Consider the following 25,899-nt stretch of genomic DNA (forward strand, 5'->3'; position numbering starts at 1 on the left):
ATGCCCTATGAAAATCCCCACTGAAATTGCGTGTGAAAGAGCTCTGTTCAATGTCAGTGGATTTATTTTATGTTGTTTATCTTTGTATAATAGGATGCATAACCCTATCTGGATGCTTCCTTACTAATGCTTTTTCTAATTATAAAGATCTTTTTACCCACTGACATTGAACAAAGTAACAGCTTAATAAAGGCCATACACCAGATAAGATGCAGAACTGAACCTCATCAATACCCATCTGTGGTTTTTGCTCTTCTTGATTGTGCCAGACTGAACGCTTTGATTCCGCTTTGACAAATTTACCTGGAGAAAATTATTCCAACAACATGAACAAGGTGATCAGCAGCTACTAGTGTAGGTGTGCTGACTCTGTGACCTTAACTGAATCCAGCCCACGGTAGATGTTTACCTTGAAATGCCATTTCTATTAAAATGTGAGACCTCAAAGTCGTCGATGCACTTACCTGTATACCAGGCTGCTCCCAGAACAACGGTATAGATCCACGGATTTGAATGAAAGATGAGACTTTGTCATCCAGAAAAATAACCTGTGGGCAGCACAAACAAACAATTTGTACATAATAACAAGACTCACATTAATATCATGTTTTTTTTTAAATAAATAAAATCCACTACAAAATCAACACAGCTCACCTGCTCCGTCTCCACAAAGTTAGCCACCTGGCCATCGTCGTTGGTTCCGCGTACGTTGAAGCGCGTGCCTGCCCTCTCAGAGCTGAGGCGGGAGATAACACAGGCTTTGGCCTGCTTGTGGCCAGCGTAGATGGTGCGGATCTCCACTCCACCACACATCAACCTCAACAGCCAGTCATCACAGTTCACCCCATAATGCTTTAGGTGCAGATGCAGGGATTGATTCCTGATTTAGTCCAACAAAATATACAACACATTACAATCTTTAATTTAATTAGCCTCCAAACAGCAAGGCACATTTTTGCTGTACACTGGACATTTGGGATTGAGATGAAAACATGAAAATATGATAATATATCAGACTTCCAGTTAACACATCTAGATGTGTTAAACAATTTTGGTGGCAAACCACGAAATTTTAGATGAGGCTTAAAATAAATTGAATTAAACAGTAAATATTTGGCTCAATATCCTTTGCTTGCAAGAACTGCACACACTGACAGCACAGAACAGGGCATTTTTCTTTCATGATGTGCTGCAGCTTGTCAGATATTGCTTGCTTTTCTCCCTTCAGCTTCCTCTTCAGAGGGAAATACATCCCCAAGAAAGTTATAGACTAGTGACTGAAATGGTCGGTCTGAAAGCTTTCAATTCCCCCTTAGTTGTGTTGGTGTTTGTTTTGGGTTACTGTCATGCTGCATGATGATGTTCAACTCCAAATTAAAATTAATGCATTTCTCTGGCAGTCAAAATGTTTCTATAGACTGCTAAAGTCATTCTGCTTCTACTATCATGAGTTATATCATCAATGAAGATTAGTGATGCTCTTCCAAAAGGAGCCATGTACTGTAAGCCCCAGTCATAAAACTACCTCCACAATGCTTAACCGCTAAGTTTTTAATACTGTAATCTGGGTCATCAGCAGCTCTTTCATTCTTACACTTTGGTATTTACATCACAATTGCATTGGTTATTTTTGGTGTAGCTCATCTCTGTATTTCGATGCAAATTTGGCTTATAAGTGGTTTGCATCTTGATGCATAGACTCTATGTGCCTGCTTTTAGATGCTTTCTGAAAATAGTGGCTTGTGATACCTACATCCTGTCCTGTACAGTGTGTTAATGACGTCACTGACTGTTGTTTTATGGTTTTTCCTCACCGCACAGCTTTTTTTTTTCTTTAGCCGGCCGAGCCGTTAGTTGTCTTGTTGTTAATACGCTATAGGTTTCTTTCTTTCTTTCTTTCTTTTTTAGGTACAAATTGCAGTATTGGCTAAACCCAATACAAGTGCAACAGCTCATTAATTTTTCATCTTTTCTCAGGTTTCTCCTATAGACAGCTTTTTGTTATTCATGTTAGTTTATACTTTAAAAATGCAGTGCAGAATCCAGAGTTTAAAACAAGTGCATACATTTTGGATTAACTGTGTAAATAATCAGTGGAACAGGGGACACCTGGGCAACAGTCATCTTCTGTCAACAATCTTGTCAGTCAGTCATGTGTATTTATACAATGACTACAATATTTTAATGACTAGAACAATTTGTGGGTCCAAAAATAATGGTGCCCCGTTCTAAGTTGTTTTTTAATGTAAATAGAAATAAATAAACGTATTTTATATATTGTCTCATATTCATGTTTTGAACTTAAACACAAATGACTTCACTGTCTAGCCAAAAACAAACAAACAAACAAACAAACAAACAACTAAACAATGCAGCATTTCTAAATGACACTAGTGTTAACACATTTGTGGATGTCGCACTTTCTAAAGAGACACTAGAATTTTTATGCAATGTTGTGGTGTAGAATGTTGCCCAGGCAACCTATAAGAATAGGCAAATCCAAAAGACATCCCTAGGGCTCAATTTAAATATTGCTTTAATATAGGTCTTTGCACTTTTACGGCATTGGAAACTGGGCTATTTTTACCACAGGTAAACTTCCAGCGCATAAAGCTCCTAAACTTACCAAAAAAAACGATTGTCTGAGGTGTCTTCTCTGATCCTGCGGTGTGCATTCAGACTCAGGTCTATACTTGTCCCGCTAGACGACCAGGCAAAATAAAAGTTGCCCGAGTTTAGAACCTTTCGCACTTCTGCAATCCGGTCCTCATCTGATGGATCGTTCTTTAGGGAGATAAAGTCTGTGGCTGTGACCCTGAAGACTTCTGACTCCTGCACTTTCCCCACCGAACTGCATCCAGTCACTAACACCAAACTGTGCAGCATGGAGTCGCCTAATGATATTAAAAATAAATAAATAAATTAATTAAAATACACACACAAAAAGGTAATCATATTGTCAGTCAACATTAAGAAAAAAAATGCACTACCAATTCCAGCATTAAGTATCACTGAATTATAATTGTAAAGTGTCATAAATGTAATATAATACAGTAAATAATACATTATAAAAAACTTTTGTATGAATAACAGACGTCTACAATTTGTGTCTGTAATAACTGATCCACAATGCAAAAAAGAGAAAAATATTTGCAATAAAAAAACCGACCACTTTCTAAAGTCCAACACTTCAACTCCCATAACGAAAAGACAAAAATATTGCCGTGAATCCAGGAGAATCTCCTCACTCACCCAAGTTAAGCCGAAGAACCCCAAGAATGCCATAAGCATCCAACATCTTGGTGTACGTGCTCTTGACAGCTTCTTTCTCTGCAGCCGCTAAAAATGAACAGCAATATGACAACATTGGGATAATTTTACAATTATAGGTCATAGCAAAATTAGTCATGACTACAACTGATTCAATTCAGTAATGCAGTGTCAATCTTACTCATCTAGAGATTACATCTGATGCTAAAATCAACTTGTAAGGCAAGAATTAGATTATAGTAAAGAAAACTGTATGTCCCACAGCAGCATGCAGAATCTGTGCTTAAACTTTCTCTTACACAGAACAGCCACAGCTCCAGACTCAAACATCAAGCATTCTTCACGATTTCTTGTTTCTACAATCACGCTGTAAGGTGGGGGGTCCAGCTTGTGATAAACACGATATCCTTTGCTGAAAGCCATGGCTGATGGTCGACACAACTGGATTTAAACCTGTTAAAGACAGTGACAACAGATTTGAGGATGTACTCATTTATGTCCAAAAAGGAAGTCATCAGTCAGAAACGAGAATCATCAAGAGAACAATTAAGAGCTAAATGAAATACATTTATTACTAATGAAATACAAAAGATTATTTAATCACCAAAGTTTGTGAATAACTATAAAATTTGAGAGTTTTTGTTAGATGACTCAGGTTTGTGTATGCCTACATCATGCCAAGAAGAAAGGACATTGGCTATGACCTCAGAGAAGCAAGTACTGCAGCTCATCAATCTGGGAATGGTTAAAAGTCGAAAGTCAATATTCTGCAGTGAGAAGAATTTTTCTCTTTATTCATTAATTTAAAAAAAAATTAATTTAGACAGTCGTCACAGCAAATTCAGTCCAAAGTCAGGGCATTTAATTCTCAGAGATATAAAGAAATTTCCAGGAGCTACATCATGTGACCTTCAGGCCTCTGTAAGCACATTAAATGTTCATGCACATGACCGAACAATCAGAACTGAACAATTAAACAGCTTCATGGGAGAAGGCTTGAAAAAAGTTGCCCTTCACTCTAGATACAATAAGGCAACACAACTTATGTGCAGGGTGGTGATGTTGGTCGACATGCATGGCACCATGTTTCCAAACACCACAAACACCTCATACCAGTTTTAAGCACAGTGGTGAAGGGGTGATGAATAGGGCTTGCTTTGCAGCTAAAGAACCTGAGAAACTTGCTGCCATTTTGAGACAACAGTAAACTTCCACTTTATACCAGAATATTTTTAAGACAAATTTGAGGCCATCTGTCCAGACGATTAAGCTGAGCCAAAAACCAATCCAAGAAATTGACTTCTGAATAGCTAAAGAAGAAAACAATGAAAGTGCTGGAATAGCCAAGAAGGATTGCTGCATAGAAAAGTGGATTATTTTTTTTTCCTTTCATTTTTTTTTTCTTCAGAAACGATGTGAGAGTGATAAGCTTATTGTTGGCAAGGATTGTTTGAAATGTTATAGGGTGTGCTTGTTTTTTGGCTGCTTTATCTTTTGGGGGCAAATAGCTACAGTTGAAACAAGACGTTTACATACACCATAGCCAAATACATTTAAACTCAGTTTTTCACAATCCCTGACATTTACTCCTAGTAAACATTCTCCGTCTTAGGTCAGGTTGGACGGATCACTAATTTATTTTAAGAATGTGAAATATCAGAATAATAGGAGAATGTTTTTTTAGCTTTTTATTTATTTTATCACATTCAGTGGGTCAAAGGTTTACATACACTTAGTATTAGGTGGAACTGCATTTAAATTGTTTAACTTTGGTCAAACCTTTTACAAGCTTCTTACAATATGTTGCTAAAACTTTAAACACTTACTTTTTTTGTAATAAATGTCACAGGAGACTTAGGGCACGAGGCAGGGTACACCCTGACCAGGGTGCCAATCCATCACAGGGTACACACATACACACACATGCTATTTACATATTTCATTATTTTATATCTTTATGACTTTTATATCTTTAAGGTCACATCAGCCTGCTCTGAAGAAGGTGTTCACATGATGCATTTTTATATTGATTGTGTAAATTCCACTAATATTAGTGGAATTAAAATATTAATAGTGGAGTTAAATAATAAGTTGAATAATAAGTGGAATCCAATAATAGCGGAATTAAAATATTAATAGTGGAATTAAATAATAAGTGGAATCCAATAATAGTGGAATTAAAATATTAATTCCACTAATATTTCTAAGTATTAGTGGAATAGTGGGCCTATATAAACATTTAATGACATGTTGATTTTTTTTGTCAACTCATTAGGTTATCAGTTTATTTACAGAAGTGATAAGGGCCACTTAGGTCTGTCCAATAAAGACATAGACTTGAAGGAGGATGTACTTTCTTTTTCCGATGACTGTGCTTATTGCAACATATGCAGGCATGCTTTGTCATACCTTACATATTAATCATTCATATTGTGCCTAAACAAAGTTTGCACCGTTTTCTGCAGTTTAGACAGATTTTATTGATATAAATACACTTGTACATCTTTCATATTGACATTTCTAGAAAGGTACTAATATGTACAACTATTGACCAGGAACAAGGAAAGGCACTTCTGAGCATGTTTATTTTCTGATTGTACTGAACATGTCCTGCCTTTCTATTGATCTACTTATACTTCACTACTCACTCAGCGTACACAAGGTCGCGAGGGGACTAGAGCCTATCCCAGGAGACCTAGGGCATTAGGCGGGGTACTTCCTGAATAGGGTAGCAGGGCACACACTCTCACGCTCATTCACACACTGTAGCACTTTGGGAACGCCAATTAGCCTAACCGGCAAATGTTTGGACTGTGGGAGGAATCTAAGGTACCCGGAGGAAACCCGGCATGCACAGGCAGATCATACAAATTCCAGGCACACAGACCTGAGGCGGGTATCGAAACTTCGAACCCTGGAGGTGCGAGATGACGGTGCTAACCACCATGCCACTGTGCCACCTACTTTCCTTATATTGCACTTATGCTGTATGTTACACTGTACTGTGTTGTTCTAGATAGTACTGGTACTCTGTGCAATCACAATAAAACCCAGTCAAACCCTGTCTCCCTATACTGGACCTGATGTCCACTGCAGCTCTACAGTCAGACACACAGCAGGTGTACAAACATTTTAAGCATTCTGGTATAAGGGAGATTTCCTCACTATGCAATATTAGTCTCTCATCAGATTATGAGTAAAAACAGACAAGGTTAAACCGTAAATCGTGACAAGGCATTTATTTGATCAACCAAAAACGTCGCCATTATTAATATTCAGTTGCATTTGTGCTCTGATGCACATCATGATTTCATACTGATAACAAAATTAACTAGATATTTATACTTTACAATAATAATTTAAAGTTTGCTGGTTTTACTAGCAAGTTACGCTTGTAAAATTTCACAGCACGAAACAAGAAAGACGGTGAAGTTAAATGAATCCGTCAATGAAGTGCAGGTCTGCACTCAGCTAGCAATGTAAATAACCTGACACACAGCTAGCGCGCGCTAATCTATCGGCTACCGATACAGAAACCAGTGGGCTAGGAAGTGAGATTAGATAAGCCTAGCTATTCTTTAGCATAATATCTGTATATGAAGTCTCGGATGTTTGTTTTATCTGACTGTCAGTGCACGAAGATTACTGTTAGCTTACACTAATGACATTATTGATTATAAAAGTAGAGCTTTATTTGCTAGCTATAATGCTATCTTCCGGTGAGATCACCGCTAGCGCGAATGAATCAGGTTAGCTAAAGAAATCAGTTCATACAAAACTAGCTAGCATTAAGAATAAATCCTTCAGCATTGTTATCTAGCGGAAAATAAGGCCAGTCTATTATCCTGAAAACGCGTTTAGCATCAACCCGAATGATTACCCAATAGATCAAGCTTGTTTCAAAATGTCAGCCCTGATGAAACACACACTGACACGCCTCATAACACATTTGCGAGTCAAAACAATCACTATTATTGCTTAAAAATATATATGTAAATATATATAATAATCAGCTTCTACCTGTCAATGTGTCACCAGCCGGTCCAGAATCGTGTCCGGTTAGTGACCACTAACGAGGTGTCGATCCTGAGCGAGTCGGCTCTTCGAGTCGGTTCTTTTTTTAAGGTTCATTTTGAGAGTCGACTCACACACATGAGCCGCCCGGAAATCTAATGACAGAACTGCTCCTTCTGAACTGTGTGTGTGTGTGTGTGTGTGTGTGTGTGTGTGTGTGTGTAACTGTTACTGTATGTGATTTTTAGCACTAATAAATTTCTTATAGTGGGTTAAAAAATGCAGTCAAAATTAGTTTGTTGATTAAAGCTATAGAGTCACTCATCTTCTATAATGCTTTATTCTGTATTCAGGGTTGCGGGGGCCTGGACCCTATCCCAGGAGACTTAGGGCACGAGTTAGGATACACCCTGGACAGGGTTCCAATTCATTGCAGAGCACACACACATACTCACGGCAATTTGGGGAACACCAATTAGCCTAACCTACATGTCTTTGGGAGGAAACCAGAGTACCCAGAGGAAACTTGTGTGTGTGGGGAGACCCTGGCTGGGAATCGAACCCAGACCCTGGAGGTGCAAGGCGACAGTGCTAACCACTACACCACTGTGCCGCCTTAAAGCTAAAACGAAATGCATTAATAAATGTAAACACTAAAAAACAGTCAGCGGTCAAAAGGGGCATAAAACGACATCTGAAAGAGTCGACTCCTGTTTGTAAACTTGAACCAATGAGCTGAATCAGTGAAAAGAGCCGGGACACCAATGGTTGGGGGTAGCTGACCAAATTAACCCCTCCCACTTTTTTAAAGCCCTTATACTGACGTCATTTCCGCAAAAAAAAAAAAAAAAACAGAAGTATCAAAGCTTTTAACGTATAAGGGGAAAAATAATAATGACATTTTGCTATCAAAGTATTTGCTGTTAAGCTCTTCTATACAGTAGAAACACAATAATGCTAGATTATTATTATTATTATTGTTATTGCTTTATATTTTTACTTTCGTTATTCTTTTCTATTACCTCAAACTTTTTACACTTCTGTTTTGTTTTGTTTTTTAGAGTATACCACTGTTGCGGCATTATGTAGTATAGGTCAGTTTGTTGTTTACTGATTGATAAAAAACAGACAGCAACAATAAAACAATAAATACTCTTTAGTATAAAAATATTGACATATCAATAAATTGATTGATTTAGGCAAATGTTTTATAATTATTTGAATGGATCTATCAATGTAATTTGTTAATGAAATATTGTATATGTTATAAATATTATGTACTTACATTCTCCCTATGTGCGTCAATGACACAGCAGGGTGGCACTGCAGCTTCAGCCCTGATATTCTTCACCAACTGATTTTACTAGTTGCTCATTTCCATGTAGCCTGTTTATTTATTTATCTGTTTATTTGTTTACGATTTGCTTAGTCGTTTCTTATATGTCCTTTCGAATATGAGTTGTCTATTAAGAAGTACCATTGTTATTAGATTAATAACAGACTATAGGTTGACTGTCCTCCTCCATCCCTGGTTGTCATAAATGCAACGAGGGACTGGAGACAAATCTGTAGGCTATAGTTAAAATATTTAGTGTGACAGCTCTGACATAATTTCTTTATGTTAGCTTTAACTAGGGACAGATTTATGATTTATCTGAGTATATAAATAATGAATAACTGATTATGTTGGAAAATGTAAACACAAACCTTAATGCTTGCGCTTTTGAGGGCTACCTACAGTACCATAACGATGCACTAGGGGGCAGCAGCTGCTTTAGTTCAGGTCTCTTTCAACAAGTGTCCCTAAACATGACAATTCATGTACTCGTCAAACAAAGGGTAAAAAAAAAAAAAAAAAAACGGCAAGTAACTTAACTAAAAGAATGAACAAAAAGAAACAACATATGTATATTTTACAAAATATACGTCCCTCTCTGTTTAAATTCATTTTGGTATTGGGACGAGAACTATCTATGTGTTTGTGCACAATTACAAGCATGCTTAGAAACATCACACAAAAATAATATAAGCAGAAGTAAAACCGATCGTGCCTGTGAGCTATTTCAGAAAATAATTTTTTATGCACATTAGCCCATCAGTTCATTGCCAAAAGCAGCACACATTCTCTTCCTTTAGCATTAACACTGACTTGTAAATAAATCAGATACAGATCTTTGTCTTACATATTGAATTATTTTCTAAGTCTGATACGATGCCTGACAGATGGCCCCCTCCGATGAGCTGACTGACAGGTGGCCCCGCCCAGATGAGCTGACTGACAAGTGGCCCCGCCCCAATTAGCTGACTGACGTGTGACCCTGCCCTGATGAACAGACCGACAGGATACGCCTTGATGGCCTAGTGCCATAACAGTGACAGAATCGGGAATTGGCTAGGATTAAATTTGGAAAATAATTAGGGGCAAATTGTAATTGTATAACGCTTTTACCAATTGTCATGACATTGTCGCAAAGCAGTTTTACACAATCAAAAGAAGTTATGAAAGTTTGTATAAAGTGTGAATGTATATGAATCAAAATGATAAGATTGTCCCTGATGAGCAAGACAGGGGTGATGACGAGATGGCAAGAAAAAACTCCCTGAGATGGCAATAGGAAGAAACCTTGAGTGGACCCAGATTAAACCGGGAACCCATCCTTATTTGGGTGATAATGTATAGCAGTCGTTGATCTGCAGTCATACTGTGTGTTAGGCAACATGTAATAAAACATGTCATAACACTATGTGGTTGTTTTGGCATTTTTTAAGCATGGTGTCTATAATAATGCATATTTTGCAAATACTGAAGAGCATTGCATAATTCAAATGTATATTTTGATAAGGCGGCATAGTGAGTTAACGGTCAGAATTTTCACATTGCAACTTCCCACCCATGCTTTTATTAGCACAAAATACAACAAACTGAATACTAAATTACAGCATCATAACAATATCTACGTTTGATTGTGGACTTCAGGAGAAACCCCCTGCACTCATCTCTTTGTAATTTTGTCTGAATCTTTGGAAGCTTCCGTTACCAAAAACAAATTCCTTGTACGTACTTGGCAATAAAGTTCTTTCTAATTCTGATTCAGACGTAACAACGTAGTTAATTATTATTAAGTTGTATCATCATTCTTATTAAATACGAATATATGCAACATTGTATACTAAATCATTATTAAAGATGTTGCATTTTGAATTAGAATTTTGGCTCCGCGATCCCCTTTGATGTTTGAAAACAGATACATTTTAGATGACTTGCCCAAAACAGGAACCAATGAGCTCTTTAACCCGCCCATTAACGTGAATGGCCAGTCCCAAAGCATCGGGGTGACTGTCCAATCAGATAGCAGGATGAACTGAAAACAGGAACAGCTCTTATCGGTGAACACACACGGTTATAATTTTATAGACATTCGCGGCTTTATCACAGATGCGCCTTATCGCTTGTGTTCACTTCATCAGACGTCTGTGGTAAACTTTGTTTTTTTTTTTTTTGCTTGAAAGTGGGGTTTTCTTAAATTAGGTTGATAAATATTATGTGATTAAATTGAGTGTGTTAATAATACACCACAATAGGAGTTGAGTTTCCTTCTTTAACAACAGCTTTCGCAGTGTTATGTATAAGCATGGTATTTCTCGATCTTTTTTTCCCTCTCTCTCTTCCAGCCACAGTGTCTGTCGGGATGCCGGGTTTGTACTTGGTGGAGCCGGTGGTGGCTGTGTACGCGTTTGCCAGTTTCATGGTGTATCCACTGGTGCAGCAGTACGTGTACCGCCGTCTGTGGCAGCAGATCACCAACACCTCGTACCCTGAGGTCGACGCTTTATCCGAGTGCCACACGAACAGCAGCAACAATCTCAGCCAACATGATGTGAGTCTATAATCATACAATTATTTTATTCCTTAGTCATGCTGATTCAACTTAACGAAAAAAAAAAATCCTCTCTGAAATACATTAAAGATGTTTAAATTGAAATATTTGTGGTGTTTTGTAGTTCTGGTGGTAATGTGAGAAAGTGGGTTGTGTGCTGTGCTGACCTCTAAGAAAGCCAGCTAGTGTTTAATAGAAGACAAAAAAGTATATAAAGGAACTTTATATATAAGGTTGCCCCTAAAACAAAATAACCAAAGCTCATTTGCTCACTTTTCGAAATAAATATCAGTGTCACGTTAATGAGAAATCCAGGTTTCTGATGGACTCAGATTGGTTATTTAGTAATCCACAAGAATAAAAGCACTGACAGTGGTATTATAATAAGGCGGAATTTTTGGAACCATATTTGTTTGAACCGACTCAAAGATCAAGGGCTGCTTCATCAATGCCTTTAGCTACTGATGAAATAAGGTCTTGGTTATATTCCCAGAATAATGCCAAAATCAGCTTGTGCAAATGAGATATACCTGTGAGCATTTAGAAGAGCTGCATATGCAAATCAAAAGCTAACAAGAGCAGTAATGCAGTACTGCCCAGTAATGGGAAATTATATTCTAAGCACACACACACATCAACACTCGTCTACACCATCTCTCCGCTCATGCAAATCTTTCACCTGCTTGCTCGTGAATAAGTTTGCTTTTTTGTCAGTCAGTGGCCAGGCACAGTCTCAGGTGTATCTCTGAATACGATTGGCCTTAGTAATACAGCGTTTCTCTTTTATGACTGGACATCGTCTTTGTTTTAATAAAACAACTATATCTCATTTCCCTCTTGTCAGAAAATATTTGCTGAGAGGTTATTGGGAGTAGATAAGAAATCACCTTTTCATATTTAAGCAATATATCACTCAATCACACTGAATATCAGCATGACTCAAACACAATTTATTAACAGATTATGATTTGTCTGTTTATTTAACCAGTTATTTTGTTCCACCAAACACATATCCTTCCATGACTGGCATAATTAACTGCGGCTAGTGGAACTGGTAATGGTTAATTAAAAAACGTGTAAATAGTTTTAAAGTCTTACCAGTACTACAGTATGTAGGCAAAAGAGGAGAATAAACCATGGAAGTGGTGGACAGTCCTGAAAATCTTGCAAGTTTATCCTTATATTTCCACATATTCCGCTTTAGAATATTAGCTCTGTTAGTTTCCAGGTTCCAGGGTTAAATCCCATATAGGGTGAAATGGAAAGCCAGTGCACCAGAGTATACAGTCTTTTGTCTCACACACTAAGGAGTGCCCTTGATTAGGGGTTAGAGAGGGATTTGGATTCAGCCTTGTGTTATAAGATAGCTTTGTAGCTGTAAGTAAAAGATCACGGATGGTTGAGAGATGATTCAGAACGACTTAGAAAAGTTATTATTGTTTAAGATAATTACTATATTATTATTTATTATTATATTATTATGTTATCAGATGTGTTTTCTTGTTGAAAGTGCTCCCTCCCTGGGTTTAAATGTGAGTTTTGACAGGCAGCTGCTTTCCCCTCAGTTCTGAGGTCTGTACAGACCTACTCTCACCCATGCTGTTACTGATGTAACACCTGTGACGTGGAGTAATACATACAGTATACAGCACTGTAAAAATATATTCTTTTTTTATTTTGTCTTATATTTATCACATTTAAATACTTCTGATTATCAAACTTATTTTAATATTACACAAAGAAAGCCAGAGTAAACGGTGTAAGATCTTTAGTCTTCAACTTGTTAATGTTACCGAATTATAAAACATAAAAAAGCTGTATCTTTAGTCAAAAGAACCAAAGAACGAATCAGGAGAAAAAAAACTCAGATTTTGATGAAGTAAGCAGGATTTATTGCAGTATTGAAACCCAAGTGAGGGTCCTTTTTACCTCTGCTTACTTTTGCATACTGATCTTCTCCCCGCTTACTTCTATTTTTTGTCACTTAAGATTAATATTGTTTTCACTGAGATTAATATTATGTTGATTAATATTATCATATTGTTACATTGCTGCATACACAAGTATATTTTACAAAAATATACTTACAAAACACAAAAGGCATTTTCACAATAAGGCTTTTATTTATTAAAGGAAAAAAAACTGTCCATATCTTCCAGGCCCTATGCAAAAAGTTTTTGTCCCCTTACTAAATCACGAATAAACTGTGATTTTTGGAAATGCTAAGTTAATTTTTACCTGCCACACTCAGGCATGCTTACTGTCAGACTTGTTTGATCAATAAATCACTTAAATAGAAAACTTCTGATAAAGTAAAGCATGCTAAAACATTTAAAAAAAAAGCAACACCACCTAAATAAATTCAAGAACAGATGAGAAACAAATTAATTGATGTGTATCAGTCTGGAAAGGGTTACCAGAATGTTTCTAAGGCTTTGGAACTCCTTGGAACAGTGGTGAACCTTTCCAGGAGTGGTCAGCTACCAAATTTACTCCTGTAGCACAACAACAACTCATTCAAGGAACTCATAAAAGAACCCAGAACAACACCGCAGTTAAAGTCAATCTCCAAGAAAGAGAATGGGCAAAAATGGCATAGGAGAGTTTCAAGGCAAAAGCTATTGCTGACCAAAAAGAACACAAAGGCCTCGTCTCCGAAAAAACATCTTAATGATCCGCAAGACTTTTGTCTTACAGTCCACAAAATAATTGACAAAATTTTACCTTTTTGAAAGGTGTGCGTCCCATTACATCTGTCGTACAACACAGTGCCTGGCAGTTTGTGACCTCAAGATGAAGCTCACTCGGATTATGCACAATTTCGGATTATGGACATAATGATACAAAACACACCAGCAAGTCCACTTGTAAATAGCTAATAAAAATAATAATAAATAAACAAAGGTTTTGGAGTCAAGTCTGGACATAAATCTGATTGGGATGACCTTAAACAGGCCTTTTTAAGTTCATGCTTAAGTTCATGCTTAAAAAGAGTGCGCCAAAATTCTTCCAAAGACTTATTGCCAGTTTTCACAAACGTTTGACTGGAGTTATGGCCGGCAAGGGTGGCACAACCAGTTATTAGATTTCGGGGCAATTACTTTTTCACATAGGGCCAGGTAGGTTTGGACAGCTATTTCCCCTCAATAAATGAAGTCACCATTTACAAACTGCACTCTCGATTTACTTACGTTATCTTTGTGTAAAATAAAAATTAGTTTGATGATCTCAGTCATTCAAGTGTGACAAATATATTAAACCCCCAGTGCTGTTATAGTCTGTTACAACAACTTGTGAACTACCTCCAGTTCAATCAGATTACTTGGTCAGAAATGACTGTTGTATAATACAAATCATCATACTGTATATCCTAGTGCCGTACTCTGGTGCCGCTCTCAGCAGACAATCAGACATCATTGTTTGTAATGTTTAACCATAGTGAAAAAAAAGTCAATATAAGTTAATTAAATTGAAAAAAAATCAACTTGGAATTTCATTTAAAAAATAAATGTTGACTTCTGAAGATCCTCACATGTTAATTATAAAATCATTCAGGATGGAATTTTTCTTTAAAAAGCTGTAGGTTAAGGGAAGGGGACACAGTGCAGTCTTTGTTACACTTTTTCAAATCTCTGTACTTCTGCTCAAAATATTAATAGCTTTACTAACTTCTGCATTATGCTTCCTCTTTTTCACTTTCTATTTTTTTATGTTCTCTAAAGGACACCTTTCTGGTCAGGATATAGCACCATGGCTTTCTGTCACATGTATTTGCCACCTACAGAAGATTAATTTCCTCTTTGTGGTTATTTGTTTTTTTAGTTGCTGTACTTTGTATTTTCCTAGGAAGTGCAAAAAGCAGCCTCGCTGTTCTCCATGTACTCAGAACTTTTCTCCATGATCCCCAGTCTCCTGATGACTCTTTTCCTGGTGGCTTATAGCGACCAGCGTGGACGTAAACTCACCATCATTCTACCTCTCATAGGCTCTCTGGTCTACTGCTTGTGCTTCCTCGCAGTGTCCATCTTAGAGCTGAACCTCTACCTGCTAATTGCAGCATCCATTGTCAACTCCCTCTTTGGTGGCATAGGCACTATGCTGGGTGGCTGCTTCTCCTACGTGGCCGACTTGTTTGAGGATGGAAAGCAGAAGATGCTACGCATGGCTGGGCTGGACATGATGCTCGGGCTTCTCTCTGGCGTAGCCTTAATCTCCACAGGCTACTTTATACATGCTGCTGGATTTAACTGGCCCTTTTTCACTGCCGCCATGTTTCATCTGCTTAATCTGATTTATGTAGTCTTTATTCTAAAGGAGAGCAGGGTGATTGACAGTGTGACCAGTGCAGAAACAAACACTCATGCATTGCAGAAGCTTACACTTGGGATCTACCACCTTTTTGAACAGGGAAGCAGGAGAAGGAACTGCCTGCTCACACTCTTGATTATCATTTTATGTTCATTTAGCTTTGCGTACTTTGGAGGCCTGAGTTTGGTTACCCTTTACGAGCTAAATGAACCATTGTGCTGGAATGAGATCCTCATTGGCTATGGCTCGGCTCTCTCCACGACTGTGTTCGCTGTCAGCTTCGTTGGTGTGTACGTCCTGTCTCGCTGCCTCTCTGACACAGTCATCATCTTCATTGGGATTCTGCCCGTTTTCATAGGCCTGGTGATGATGGCCTTCATCAAGACCACACTTCTGATGTTTCTCGGTAAACTTTCCAATGAATTCATCCCAGTATCTGTTGATGACTCTACACATTCAAACAGGGTGATATTAAAAATCATTTTTGGTATATTTATTAATTTGACAGACACACTTAGCCAAACAAATAAGAATTAAGTTCAGATAAGTTCAGAAATTGTTTCTATCTCACAAATGGTGCTTTTTTTTAATAACATCAAATGGACCAGAAGATGTCACATAAATGGATTGAAACCATATGCATTTACTGATATGGTTTTCTATGAGGAGATATTATTAAGGCAATTTTGTAAAACTCGGGTAAATCTAACATAGGAAAGTCTTAAGGACGGGGCGTGTGGTTTCTAGGTGGTTGTGATTAACAGGTTATGCTTCATTTCTGTCTTATGAAACAAAAAAAAGAAGAAATGGGACCTGTTAAGGGAGCAGCCATTTATACAGTAGCTATAAGATGTGATTTGCAGATGCTCCAGTAAACGCTCCAGTTTTTTTTTTTTTTTACAGAAAAGCGAAGTAAATATTTAATTTATTTACTGTGCTTTTCTTTACTTATGTTAATTTCTAAACCTTGTCAAATTGCTCTGATTTTAGAGAAATAAAACATACTGTTATTGGACAATATTATTATTATTATTATTATTATTATTATTACGTTACACCATCCCATCATTTTCCCATAACAGGATGATGACTTGGAGCAAAACAAGTAAATTTTTATTTTAAACTATTTATTTTTAAGAATAATAATAAAAAAAATTTAGCCACCACTCCTTTGTTCTTGTTAATCCAGAAAAACTCCCACATGTAGATGGTTGTTAAAAGTAGCAGGAGTAAAATGCTGATCAGCCATGCATGACTTTTCTGAAGTATTTCTGAACCTATTTTGCTGTAATAATAATTATTCTTTTTGGATTTTGGAGCATGGCTGTTGGGATTTGTCCATTTATCCATAAGAGCATTAGTGAGGTCAGGCAATGAGGGGTGAAGCTGACGTTTCAGTTCATTCCTATGGTGTTCAGTAGGTATAGGGTCAGGCATCTGTGAAGGACACTCAAATTCATCCCATTCAAACTTGGCAAGATGTTTTTATGATTTTCTAATTGATTAGAGTGAATTATTTCACATTCATTCATCACTGAAAGCAATTTTGATTATTGTTGAAATAATAGAGAACACACGTAAGCAAACAAATAAGTAGTTAAATCAATGAAAATGAAGTAAGGAACTGTATTTTTAGGCCAGTATTCTAAAGGTTCACCTGCATATTGTTGTCAGTGTTGAAATGTGGCACTCAGTAGCATTACAGGAGTTCATGGCAATATGCAATCATATTTCAATTTAAGTTTTTAATTATGGAAGGTTACATGTTCATACCAGTATCATATAATGGCATAATTACAAATATATCAGGTTTTACACTGGAATCACTGGTAATAATTATAATTAATTTTATATTATTAATTATATCTCTTATATAAACAGTAACATTCTCACAAATGCTTAACCACAAAATAGTTTTTAAATCAAACTCAGCAAATTGCAAAAAGGTGAAATGTAAGTTAGAGTTAACTAAAGTGTGTCACATTTATTTTCTGTAGTTAGGATCCCAATGCTGCTGGCCATCATGCCGTTTCCTGTGATCCGTTCCATGTTGTCGAAACTGGTCTCAAAGACCGAGCAAGGTACGTGTAAACACCTAAACCACTGTTCTGTAACTAAAAGCTCTTACTTAGCCAAGGTTCTGTGGCATAAGTGCATTCCTGCAGCTTCATACAAATGTACATTCACTCAGGGGTATATAGTCTTTACATTCTTTATCTCGCTTCAAATTCAGGACAAATGAAATGTCAGTTAGTAATGCAGTTAGTTTTTCTGTGTCATAAGTGCTCTTCTGTCATTCCTGCAGCTTCATGGGAATGTACAGACACTCAGCTGTGTATAGTCTTTATATTCCTTATCTCGCTCCTTCAAGTTCAGGGCAAAAGAAATGTCCATTAGCACAGTTAATATATATACAGTTAATATATTATCTATTCAATAATTCAAGCATTGAGAAGGTAATGGTTGTTTTCTCTGCTTGTTTAAGGTGCACTCTTTGGCTGTGTGGCTGCTCTCGATAACTTAACAACTACTTTGGCAAGTACAGCATTCAACAGCGTCTATGCCGCCACAGTAGCCTGGTTCCCCGGCTTTTCCTTCCTCCTGGCTGGTGGATTCTGCCTCATTCCCATAAGTCTGCTAGGGTAAGTATGTCAGCATATTGTAGTAGTTTTAGGACAGAGTTTTTTGCACTTTCCAGTGTCATGTCATGTTGCGAAGAAGCCATAAAATGCAATGTTTGCTGAAAATCTTTCCATGGCAGACAAACAGTACAGACTCTTACAAAATTCTGACTCTTAAGACTGCTTCCATGAGTGTTAAACGCCTCCTTATGGAGAAGCTTACTTTATGAAAGATTACAGTATATGGTTTTCTTTGGAAGGCTTAAAATCTGTTCATTAGCCTTGTAGAACATCTGCATAGTCCCTGGGAGTGTGTTGTTACTGTGGAAACTATAACATACAAAGTGTGTATGAATCATATGTATGAATTAAAGTCAGCTATTACCAGAACCATAAATATACAGACCATTCAAATTGGAGAATTTAACAGTACAGTACTGCAGTGTAAGTGACAGTAAATGCTTTCTTCCTCTTTTCTTTTTTCTTCTTCTAAAAGGTAGTTTCTCTTAACTATTACCATGCTGAGGAAAAAATATAGCTGAGTCACTGTTAAACACCACATCTGCCCTCGGGTTAGCTAGAAACATTAAAAAGAATATGTGTAATTATTACCGAGACTTACTGTATTAGTGATGATTCTTTTTAAGTACACTGGTTGTAAAAGCATGTGTAATATATCATTTTGGTCATACAGTGGCATGCAAAAGCTCAATGGTCGAAATGTTTGTTAATGTGAATAGTTAAGTGAGTAAAAGCTAAACTAACATCTAAATGGTATAATGTTAGAGATGAAATACTATTGCAACAAGTTAGGCAAGATTAGTATATTAGATTTTAGTTTTGTTCAATTTAACAGTGAAATAGCGAAATGCACACCATGCAAAAGCTTGAGCCCTCAGATACTGTACTAATGTTTGCCAAGGTCTCCAACCTGTTCCCAGTTCCCAATAATGACAGACAGGTCATGCAAATTTTAAATCTCTATAATAATAATAATAATAATAATAATAATAATAATAAAAAAACACCTCTTCAACTGTTAGGGGGATCAATTACAATCTTTATAGCCAGTTGTACTGGGAACATTTGACTGGCTGAGGATTTAGTAAAATACCAGCAAATTCTGAAAACAAATGTTTACCCAGTATGTAAAAAAAATGTGAACATTTAAAGATTGTGGCTTCTACAGTGCTAGCAGATAAGACTGACATAACCATGTTATAATTGTTGATTGCATATGCTATACACTCTAAGTGGGTTCTGTAGCATTATGGCCAACAAATTGTCAGTTAAAAAATGGTGGAGATTAACTAAAGAATGCAAACAGCCCTAGGGTTTTTACATGGTTTACTTCCTGATAAGTGAAATGGAATGCCACCTTTCTATTTCCTCATACCTCCGTCATTGTATTACCATGCCTTAATGCCAAACACTTGTCACTGTGGTCATGCTTGCATATGACCATGATACGTTATAGTTATATAAGCGCTATGATGCAGGTTCCTGGTTACTACCACAATAGAAACAACACAGTTCAACCGAAGACTGTTACACAAGTCAGTGAGTTCTGTTATGAAATGAAGTACAGCCGTTGCCCACACAGTCACAATGTGGGACAGTTTAATTGTGATTAATTGTGAAATATCTGGAAAAGGACTTTAGTTTTATTGGTATAGCATTTTTACTGAGAAGTAGTAGCTTCACAGAAATATGGATGTTTTAGATCTCTAATATGTTATCTAAAGCCAAAAGTGGAAATGAGAATCTCCTAGAAACAACATATAAAAGGGTTTGTTGCGAAGAAAAGGGAATCCATCTTCTTCTGGATTCTTGGAATAAGAACAGGAAGGTCTTTATTATTATAGCAGGAGTCTTTAAGTAGAAGAATAAAATATTTTAGACTTAGAATGCAGCACTGCATGTTAATGAAATATGTTTGTCGATACTTTTAAAAGTTTGAAAATTGAAAAATTTACCTTTTATACATTACAAATGATTCAATGCTTCAAAACTGTTATTTTTCACAGAAATGAAGTGATTTGAATTATTTAAATAATTTCAAAAGATTACTACTAAATTAATTTATGTAATTTAATTTATGTAGTAATTTATTAAATTAAATGTGCCTAATTAATGTATGTTCCTTTTTTTTGGCGGGGGGGGGGGGGGGGGGCGTGCTTGGGGGTTTAATTCATTATCATTTGACTAATCCTACAAACTAAAAAAAAGTCATGTTTACTTGAACTTATTGGACTCAACAACACATGATGATCAGAAGAGGACCTTGAACTTGTTGAAGCACTACACGTATTCTGTTTGGGGTTTTTTCAACTGGATTTGTTTACAGGTTTTCTGAACTTTAAACTAAATATTGAGCATTATGGATTTCCTCTTTTTTGGTTTTAATGTCTGTTGCTATTGTATTTTGTAATGTTTGCAGGACAATGTTTTCTGGGAAAGGTCACTGTGTTGTCTTTGTGTTTCACAGTCAGGTGTATGGTGCAGGGGATTTTTGGCAATTTGATTAATTTGTCTGGGTTTTGCCACATTACTCTTAAACAGTCATGTTCTCAGTTTGCTTCTGTTTTAAGCATTTAATATTTTCTGGGCATTTAGCAGCAAAATATTAATTGATTCGAAAAATCTTGCCTTGTTAAATGGAAACATGAATACACAACGTTTATATAAAATGTACCGTTTACAGTGTTTAGTAACGTTTATGTTCTCGTGCATGAAATAATTCAGTAAAATTGACTCAAAAGACAGGAGCAGACATTCACACGTTTTATTACTTGAGCATCATTAATCGTATAATCAAGTAGAATTAACTCAAAATAAAATTTTCCATCAAGAAGGAAATTCTAATTGTTAGGAAATAAAAATACATAGTTGAATGCTTTTTTTTTTAATATAAGCCTAATTATATATTATATATATGAATGTTTTGCTTATGTTACCCACTATTTCTCTTATTTCAGGGCTATTCCATTCTTCAGGCTCGAAAATGTGAACGAAAGTGAGAGTCTTTTGGCAGAGGAGGAAACTCAAGAAACAGGCAACACACCTGTTGTCTAAAAAAAAAGGGGAAAGATATCTTTCACCATACTGTCTGCAGCTGTGTTTACTTGAAATTGTTAGAGGGGTATTTTAAACCCAATTGGTCTTTGGCACTTTATATGTTACAATGCAAGAATGCAGCGATTTATATGTTACAGTGCAGGAATGCAGCAAATATATGGGAAAATGCTTAGTAAGGGTTTTTACAAAATCTGCTGAACAAAGGCAGATATAAATACACTTAGTTGACAAAGGTCATGTTATAGCTTAAATTTCTAAGGAAATGCATTTTCAAATCGATGTTGAAAAATTTTATGAGTGAAAATGTAATATATTTGAAATTAGATTTTTCTTAGGGTCCTTTTAATCGTACAAAAATAAATATTTTTAAATTAATATATATATATTTTTTACAACAGCAGCATTCTTCAGGAGAATGAAATCAGGTCTAGAAATAGAAATACCCTGATTATCATTATATTCTTAGATTTTATGTTTTCAAGGTGTTCTGGGTATTATGAAGTGCATTTATAGTTTTTATCTGATTTTGAACAAGGGAAAAAGAAGTAGGTCATTCTATACAAAAGGCTAGGATAAAGTATGCTGGTCCTGTCAAAACCTCTACTGGGTCTGAAAAGAAGAAGCTTAATAAGCTGCATTGTAAATCTTTGTAAGTATTGCAAATTGTAAATTAAATATATCCAGATTTCTAGACTCTGGGTTTTTTAGTCTGGCTCAGAGTGATGTCAAAAGTATTTGTTGGTTACTGCGTCTTGCTTAGGGGTCGGACATTTGTAGCAAAAAAATAAAATCTTTGTGCCAAAATTTAGAATCACCTGAAATTCTACACAAAAACTTGAATGAAATGCTATTACGCACGTGTGTAACACTAGAATTCCTGTAAATTTTTGCCTGTAACCGACCAAGCAGTCCATCCTACTACTACATCCTACAAGATGGGCCTTCCCTTTTCAGACCAGTTATTATGTTGTATTACCTGTTGTTATGTAGATTTAGGTTATCACAAGAACTGAAATGACCCCAAGCCAGAAATCACCGCTTGAAACTAAGTCTGCAGAGTTTCCCGTACTCTGTATTATATAATTAAATTTGAATTATTTCTTGTAGACAACAGTAAAAATCATATACTGACATTATATATAAAAAGTAAAGAGTATTTGTTTATGTCTATAAATGTTTATTATATTAATGCCTTTTTTTGTGATACACATCCAACCACATGTACACATACAATCTTTATTCTAGGGCTGCATTTAAATTTTTTTAAATCAATTATTATTATTATTATTATTATTATTATTGGCCAATTAGTCTGATAATTATTTTTTTCAGGTTAATATGGTGTTCATTTCCTGGTTGGATCATTTTATAAACTTGCTAGAAAATAATCGAAACTTTGATGTTTAATCTTTTAACCTTTTATTCAAACATTTTTTTAATAAAAACATTTATTTTACAAAAAAAAAAAAAAAACATACACATACACACACACACACACACACACACACACACACACACAAAAACGTCAAGTATTTTTTTAGGGCAAGGTATGAAGCAAACATGCCAGGACCAGCCTTATAAAGGATCAAATATATTCCGATATATTTGAATTAATAAGATTTATGAAATAATCAATTAATATTTAATTAATATTTAATTAATAATATATTAAATGAATAAAATATTAAACATAAAAAAACACCTTTAAACCCATAGACTTTTATCAAACAGAAAGATTGTTGTTCGGTGGTTGTTGTTAGCAGGATGCGAGTCTCTGCTATTCCACTAGAGGGCAGAAAAGCAATAAATTAAATACAAAAAGTACTAATTTGCTCAGACATGCAGATAATGAGGTCAGAATTTGGCATCAACACGAAAGCATGGATCCATCCTGCCTTGTATCATTGGTTCAGGCTGGTGGCGGTGGTGTTATTGTGTGGGGTATATTTTCTTGGTGCACTTTGGGGCCCTTAGTACCAGTTCAGCATTATGTACTGTAGGTGCTATAGCCTGCCTGAGTATTGTGGCTGATCATGTCTGTCGCTATATGTCACAAGGCTAAAACAATCTCAAACTGGTTTCTTGAACATGACAATGACTGTTCTTGAACGGCCTATAGATCACCAGATCTAAAGTTCCCTCTTTCTTATGGACACACAGCTGTTTAGTCCCAATAATGTGAGTCCTCATCACACTACATATGAAAAAACTCTTACTTTCACTATTACACATAGCCATGGTTTTACTATTGATTTATAATTGTTTTTGTTGTTTTTTTAAGTTGTTTTCGACCATTCTGAAAATAAACTAATTTTTTTATCTTTTTTTTTTTTTTAACTCACAAGCCAAGTCATTAGGAACACCTTTTACCCTTCTTATACCCTGATCACCTGGCACCTGATCTTTCATATTCAAATGTATCATTTGCATTCATAAATGTACTTAAGAGGCCTTTAACAAATTTAGATTTGGTGACTTACTGTAAGCCATAAAGGAATCTGTGTACATTGAGCCACATGCATCTCTCCAAGCCACATTTTAAAAAAACCAAACCTACCCTAAAGTCTGAACTGGTCAATATTCTGTATACAGAAACAAACTGCAAAAAACTGTGTTAATTACTTAACTTAAAAAATGTGAAAATTTCTAATTGTTTTTAATATATATTTTTTTAATTTAAAGATTCAGTATTAGCATGTTTTAACATGAAATCTGCTTTTGATTAGAGTTTCTAATAGCTGTTTTATGAATGGAAAAATATACCTGCAAAGGTTTGGAGAAGTGTACTGTGCTATACGTTGATACCGATATTAAATCATCATATTACTCAGCCCCAATTGTTTACTACCAGTAAACATGGGATATTTAATAACAGTTCTTTTGTTAGCAAGGAATTTCACTATTAGAAAAGGTGGCTAATAGTAATAATAATAATAATAATAATAATAAAAGTTTTTTATTAACTATATTTGTTAGTCAAACATGACAAATTATAATAATAAAATACTAAATATAATCATAATGACAGAAAGAGGACAATTGTAAGTAATTTACAATATATTTATATAATAAAACATTTGTACAAATTGAATCATTTTACAGAAGTTTAAAAGTAAAGTAACATCCCACCAAAGGTAAAACAAATAAGGAAAGTTAATTACAAGATAAAACTGTTTTAGCTGTTTATAATCACCAATAGCTTATGTCTAATTGTATTTATGAATTTGTTATTGTAACATGTTTCAGATCTTTTGTGTATCAGAACAAACAGCTGCTTTACAATCACCAGCAACAACTAATTATCTTCAAAACTCAACAAAACTATGGCTTAAACATTTTAAACTCCTGCTGAACCTGACAAAAAAGCACACAAGATGTACAGTATGTCTGATACATATCTTATGTCTTATGTTTGTCAAAGAGACAAAGACAAATCAAACTTAGTCTGTATTAAATAGAAGTTCAGAGATAGTGCACATTGTTACTCTGGAGTTAAGAATAATGAGGATTATTTTGTTATCACCTATATTAAGATTATTTGGTCTTAGTATCTCTGTCATTCCCAACCGATATTGGACTTGATGATAAAGTTCAAAAACAGTAGTACATGAATGCATTGAGCCACCGGAGTGTGTAGAGTATACAGGATTTAGACTTAGTGAATGTGGGACTTCTTTGTTTTCTACCTCGCAGCTGACTCGGCACCACAGCGCCGTGGGAGACTGCTTTGTTCCTGCACGCTCTCTCTTTCAAGTATACTCTCACTCCACCATTCTCATTTACTACCTCGCTCACACAGAGTCTGCTTGTGGTGTGCTCTCTCATCTGCCGTATAGGTTTCACACCCACACATACACCACCCCAGCGGCATTAATAGCAGCCAGACACAGAACAGTGGAGCATGTCATTAAACAGGGCACAGCTGCTAGTGAGTGCCCACACACTACACATTATTACTAGCTTAGTAGGTTGGGGTGGTTGGTCCATGATGGACGACTGGGTTTACAGTTACTTTTGAGTCACAAAAGATGATTCATTGATTAATTCCTCTTCAGTAACTGCTTTATCTTGGTCATGGTTATGGTGTTCTCTTTCTCTCATGCTCTCTTGCTCTGTCAAGCTACACATGTAACTCCTGGGATACTGGTGATCTTGACTTCTTCTACCCTCCAGACCTGATAAACCCATGTCTGCTTGGAGCCATGCTTTCCTTGCAGGGATAGCCTATAGTTTGTTTTACTAGGGATGGTATCACACAGACACACTTAAATTGCTAAGAACCATTTACACTCAAGTGCCCATCATTGAACATCTTAGCCATAAACTCAATGATGGTTGGCTGTAATCACTCATGATTACATTAGTCACTCCTTCAGTCATTGCTGTAAAGGAAATTTATCTTTTTGAAGACCCCAACCGTCTTTCAAACAGCCCAGACATTTTCCTCATTCTAATGTTTGTTGTGCATGTTAAATGAAGTTTGGCCTGTATCTGCATTAGTTTATGGCATTGCCCCAGGTGTACCAGTCAATTGATTTCTACAGCAGACATCAGAATGGGGAAGAATGTGATCTCTGTGACTTTGACCATGTCATGGTTGTTGGTAACATTGTCCTAATAAAGTGGACAGTGAGTATAACTGGGCAGGGGTAGCTCAATGGTAAAGGCATTGGATTCCTGATCAGACAGTCCCAAGTTCAACCCCCTCCCCCAACAAGTTACCACTATTG

The 25,899-nt window shown here is 36.0% G+C and overlaps 2 protein-coding genes across 9 annotated transcripts in view; one reads left to right on the plus strand and one right to left on the minus strand.

Moving 5' to 3' along the window:
• The window catches only part of synj1 (synaptojanin 1), a 30,335-nt gene extending 21,743 nt beyond the window's left edge, over positions 1-8,592 (minus strand). For 7 of the 8 annotated variants that reach the window (XM_053516043.1, XM_053516044.1, XM_053516045.1 and 4 more), the window contains exons 1-6: positions 7,291-7,388; positions 3,570-3,723; positions 3,253-3,339; positions 2,627-2,894; positions 655-880; positions 465-548 (exon numbers count right to left, since the gene is read on the minus strand). In XM_053516043.1, the coding sequence (XP_053372018.1) occupies positions 465-548; positions 655-880; positions 2,627-2,894; positions 3,253-3,339; positions 3,570-3,693 (789 nt within the window). In that variant the 5' untranslated portion in view covers positions 3,694-3,723; positions 7,291-7,388. Of the gene's footprint in view, positions 1-464; positions 549-654; positions 881-2,626; positions 2,895-3,252; positions 3,340-3,569; positions 3,724-7,290; positions 7,389-8,569 lie in introns of those variants that run through there. The other variant, XM_053516042.1, reaches the window with a different exon arrangement.
• A 2,056-nt stretch (positions 8,593-10,648) lies between these two features.
• On the plus strand, positions 10,649-22,534 carry LOC128505651 (solute carrier family 46 member 3). Its single transcript, XM_053476181.1, has 6 exons — positions 10,649-10,761; positions 10,957-11,162; positions 15,009-15,876; positions 17,468-17,551; positions 17,956-18,112; positions 21,070-22,534. The coding sequence occupies exons 2-6, from the start codon at positions 10,974-10,976 to the stop codon at positions 21,164-21,166; spliced, it is 1,395 nt and encodes a 464-aa protein (XP_053332156.1). The 5' UTR covers positions 10,649-10,761; positions 10,957-10,973; the 3' UTR covers positions 21,167-22,534.
• The last annotated feature ends 3,365 nt before the right edge of the window (positions 22,535-25,899 follow it).

This window comes from Clarias gariepinus, chromosome 17 (assembly GCF_024256425.1).
Source record: "Clarias gariepinus isolate MV-2021 ecotype Netherlands chromosome 17, CGAR_prim_01v2, whole genome shotgun sequence".
In the NCBI taxonomy this organism is placed as follows: domain Eukaryota; kingdom Metazoa; phylum Chordata; class Actinopteri; order Siluriformes; family Clariidae; genus Clarias; species Clarias gariepinus.

Coding starts and splice junctions, on each gene's coding strand:
- LOC128505651 (XM_053476181.1), top strand. CDS start 10,974: ATGCCGGGTTTGTACTTGGTGGAGCCGGTGGTGGCTGTGTACGCGTTT. Junction 11,163..15,008: donor ACAATCTCAGCCAACATGAT/GTGAGTCTATAA, acceptor GTATTTTCCTAG/GAAGTGCAAAAAGCAGCCTC. Junction 17,552..17,955: donor GGTCTCAAAGACCGAGCAAG/GTACGTGTAAAC, acceptor TGCTTGTTTAAG/GTGCACTCTTTGGCTGTGTG.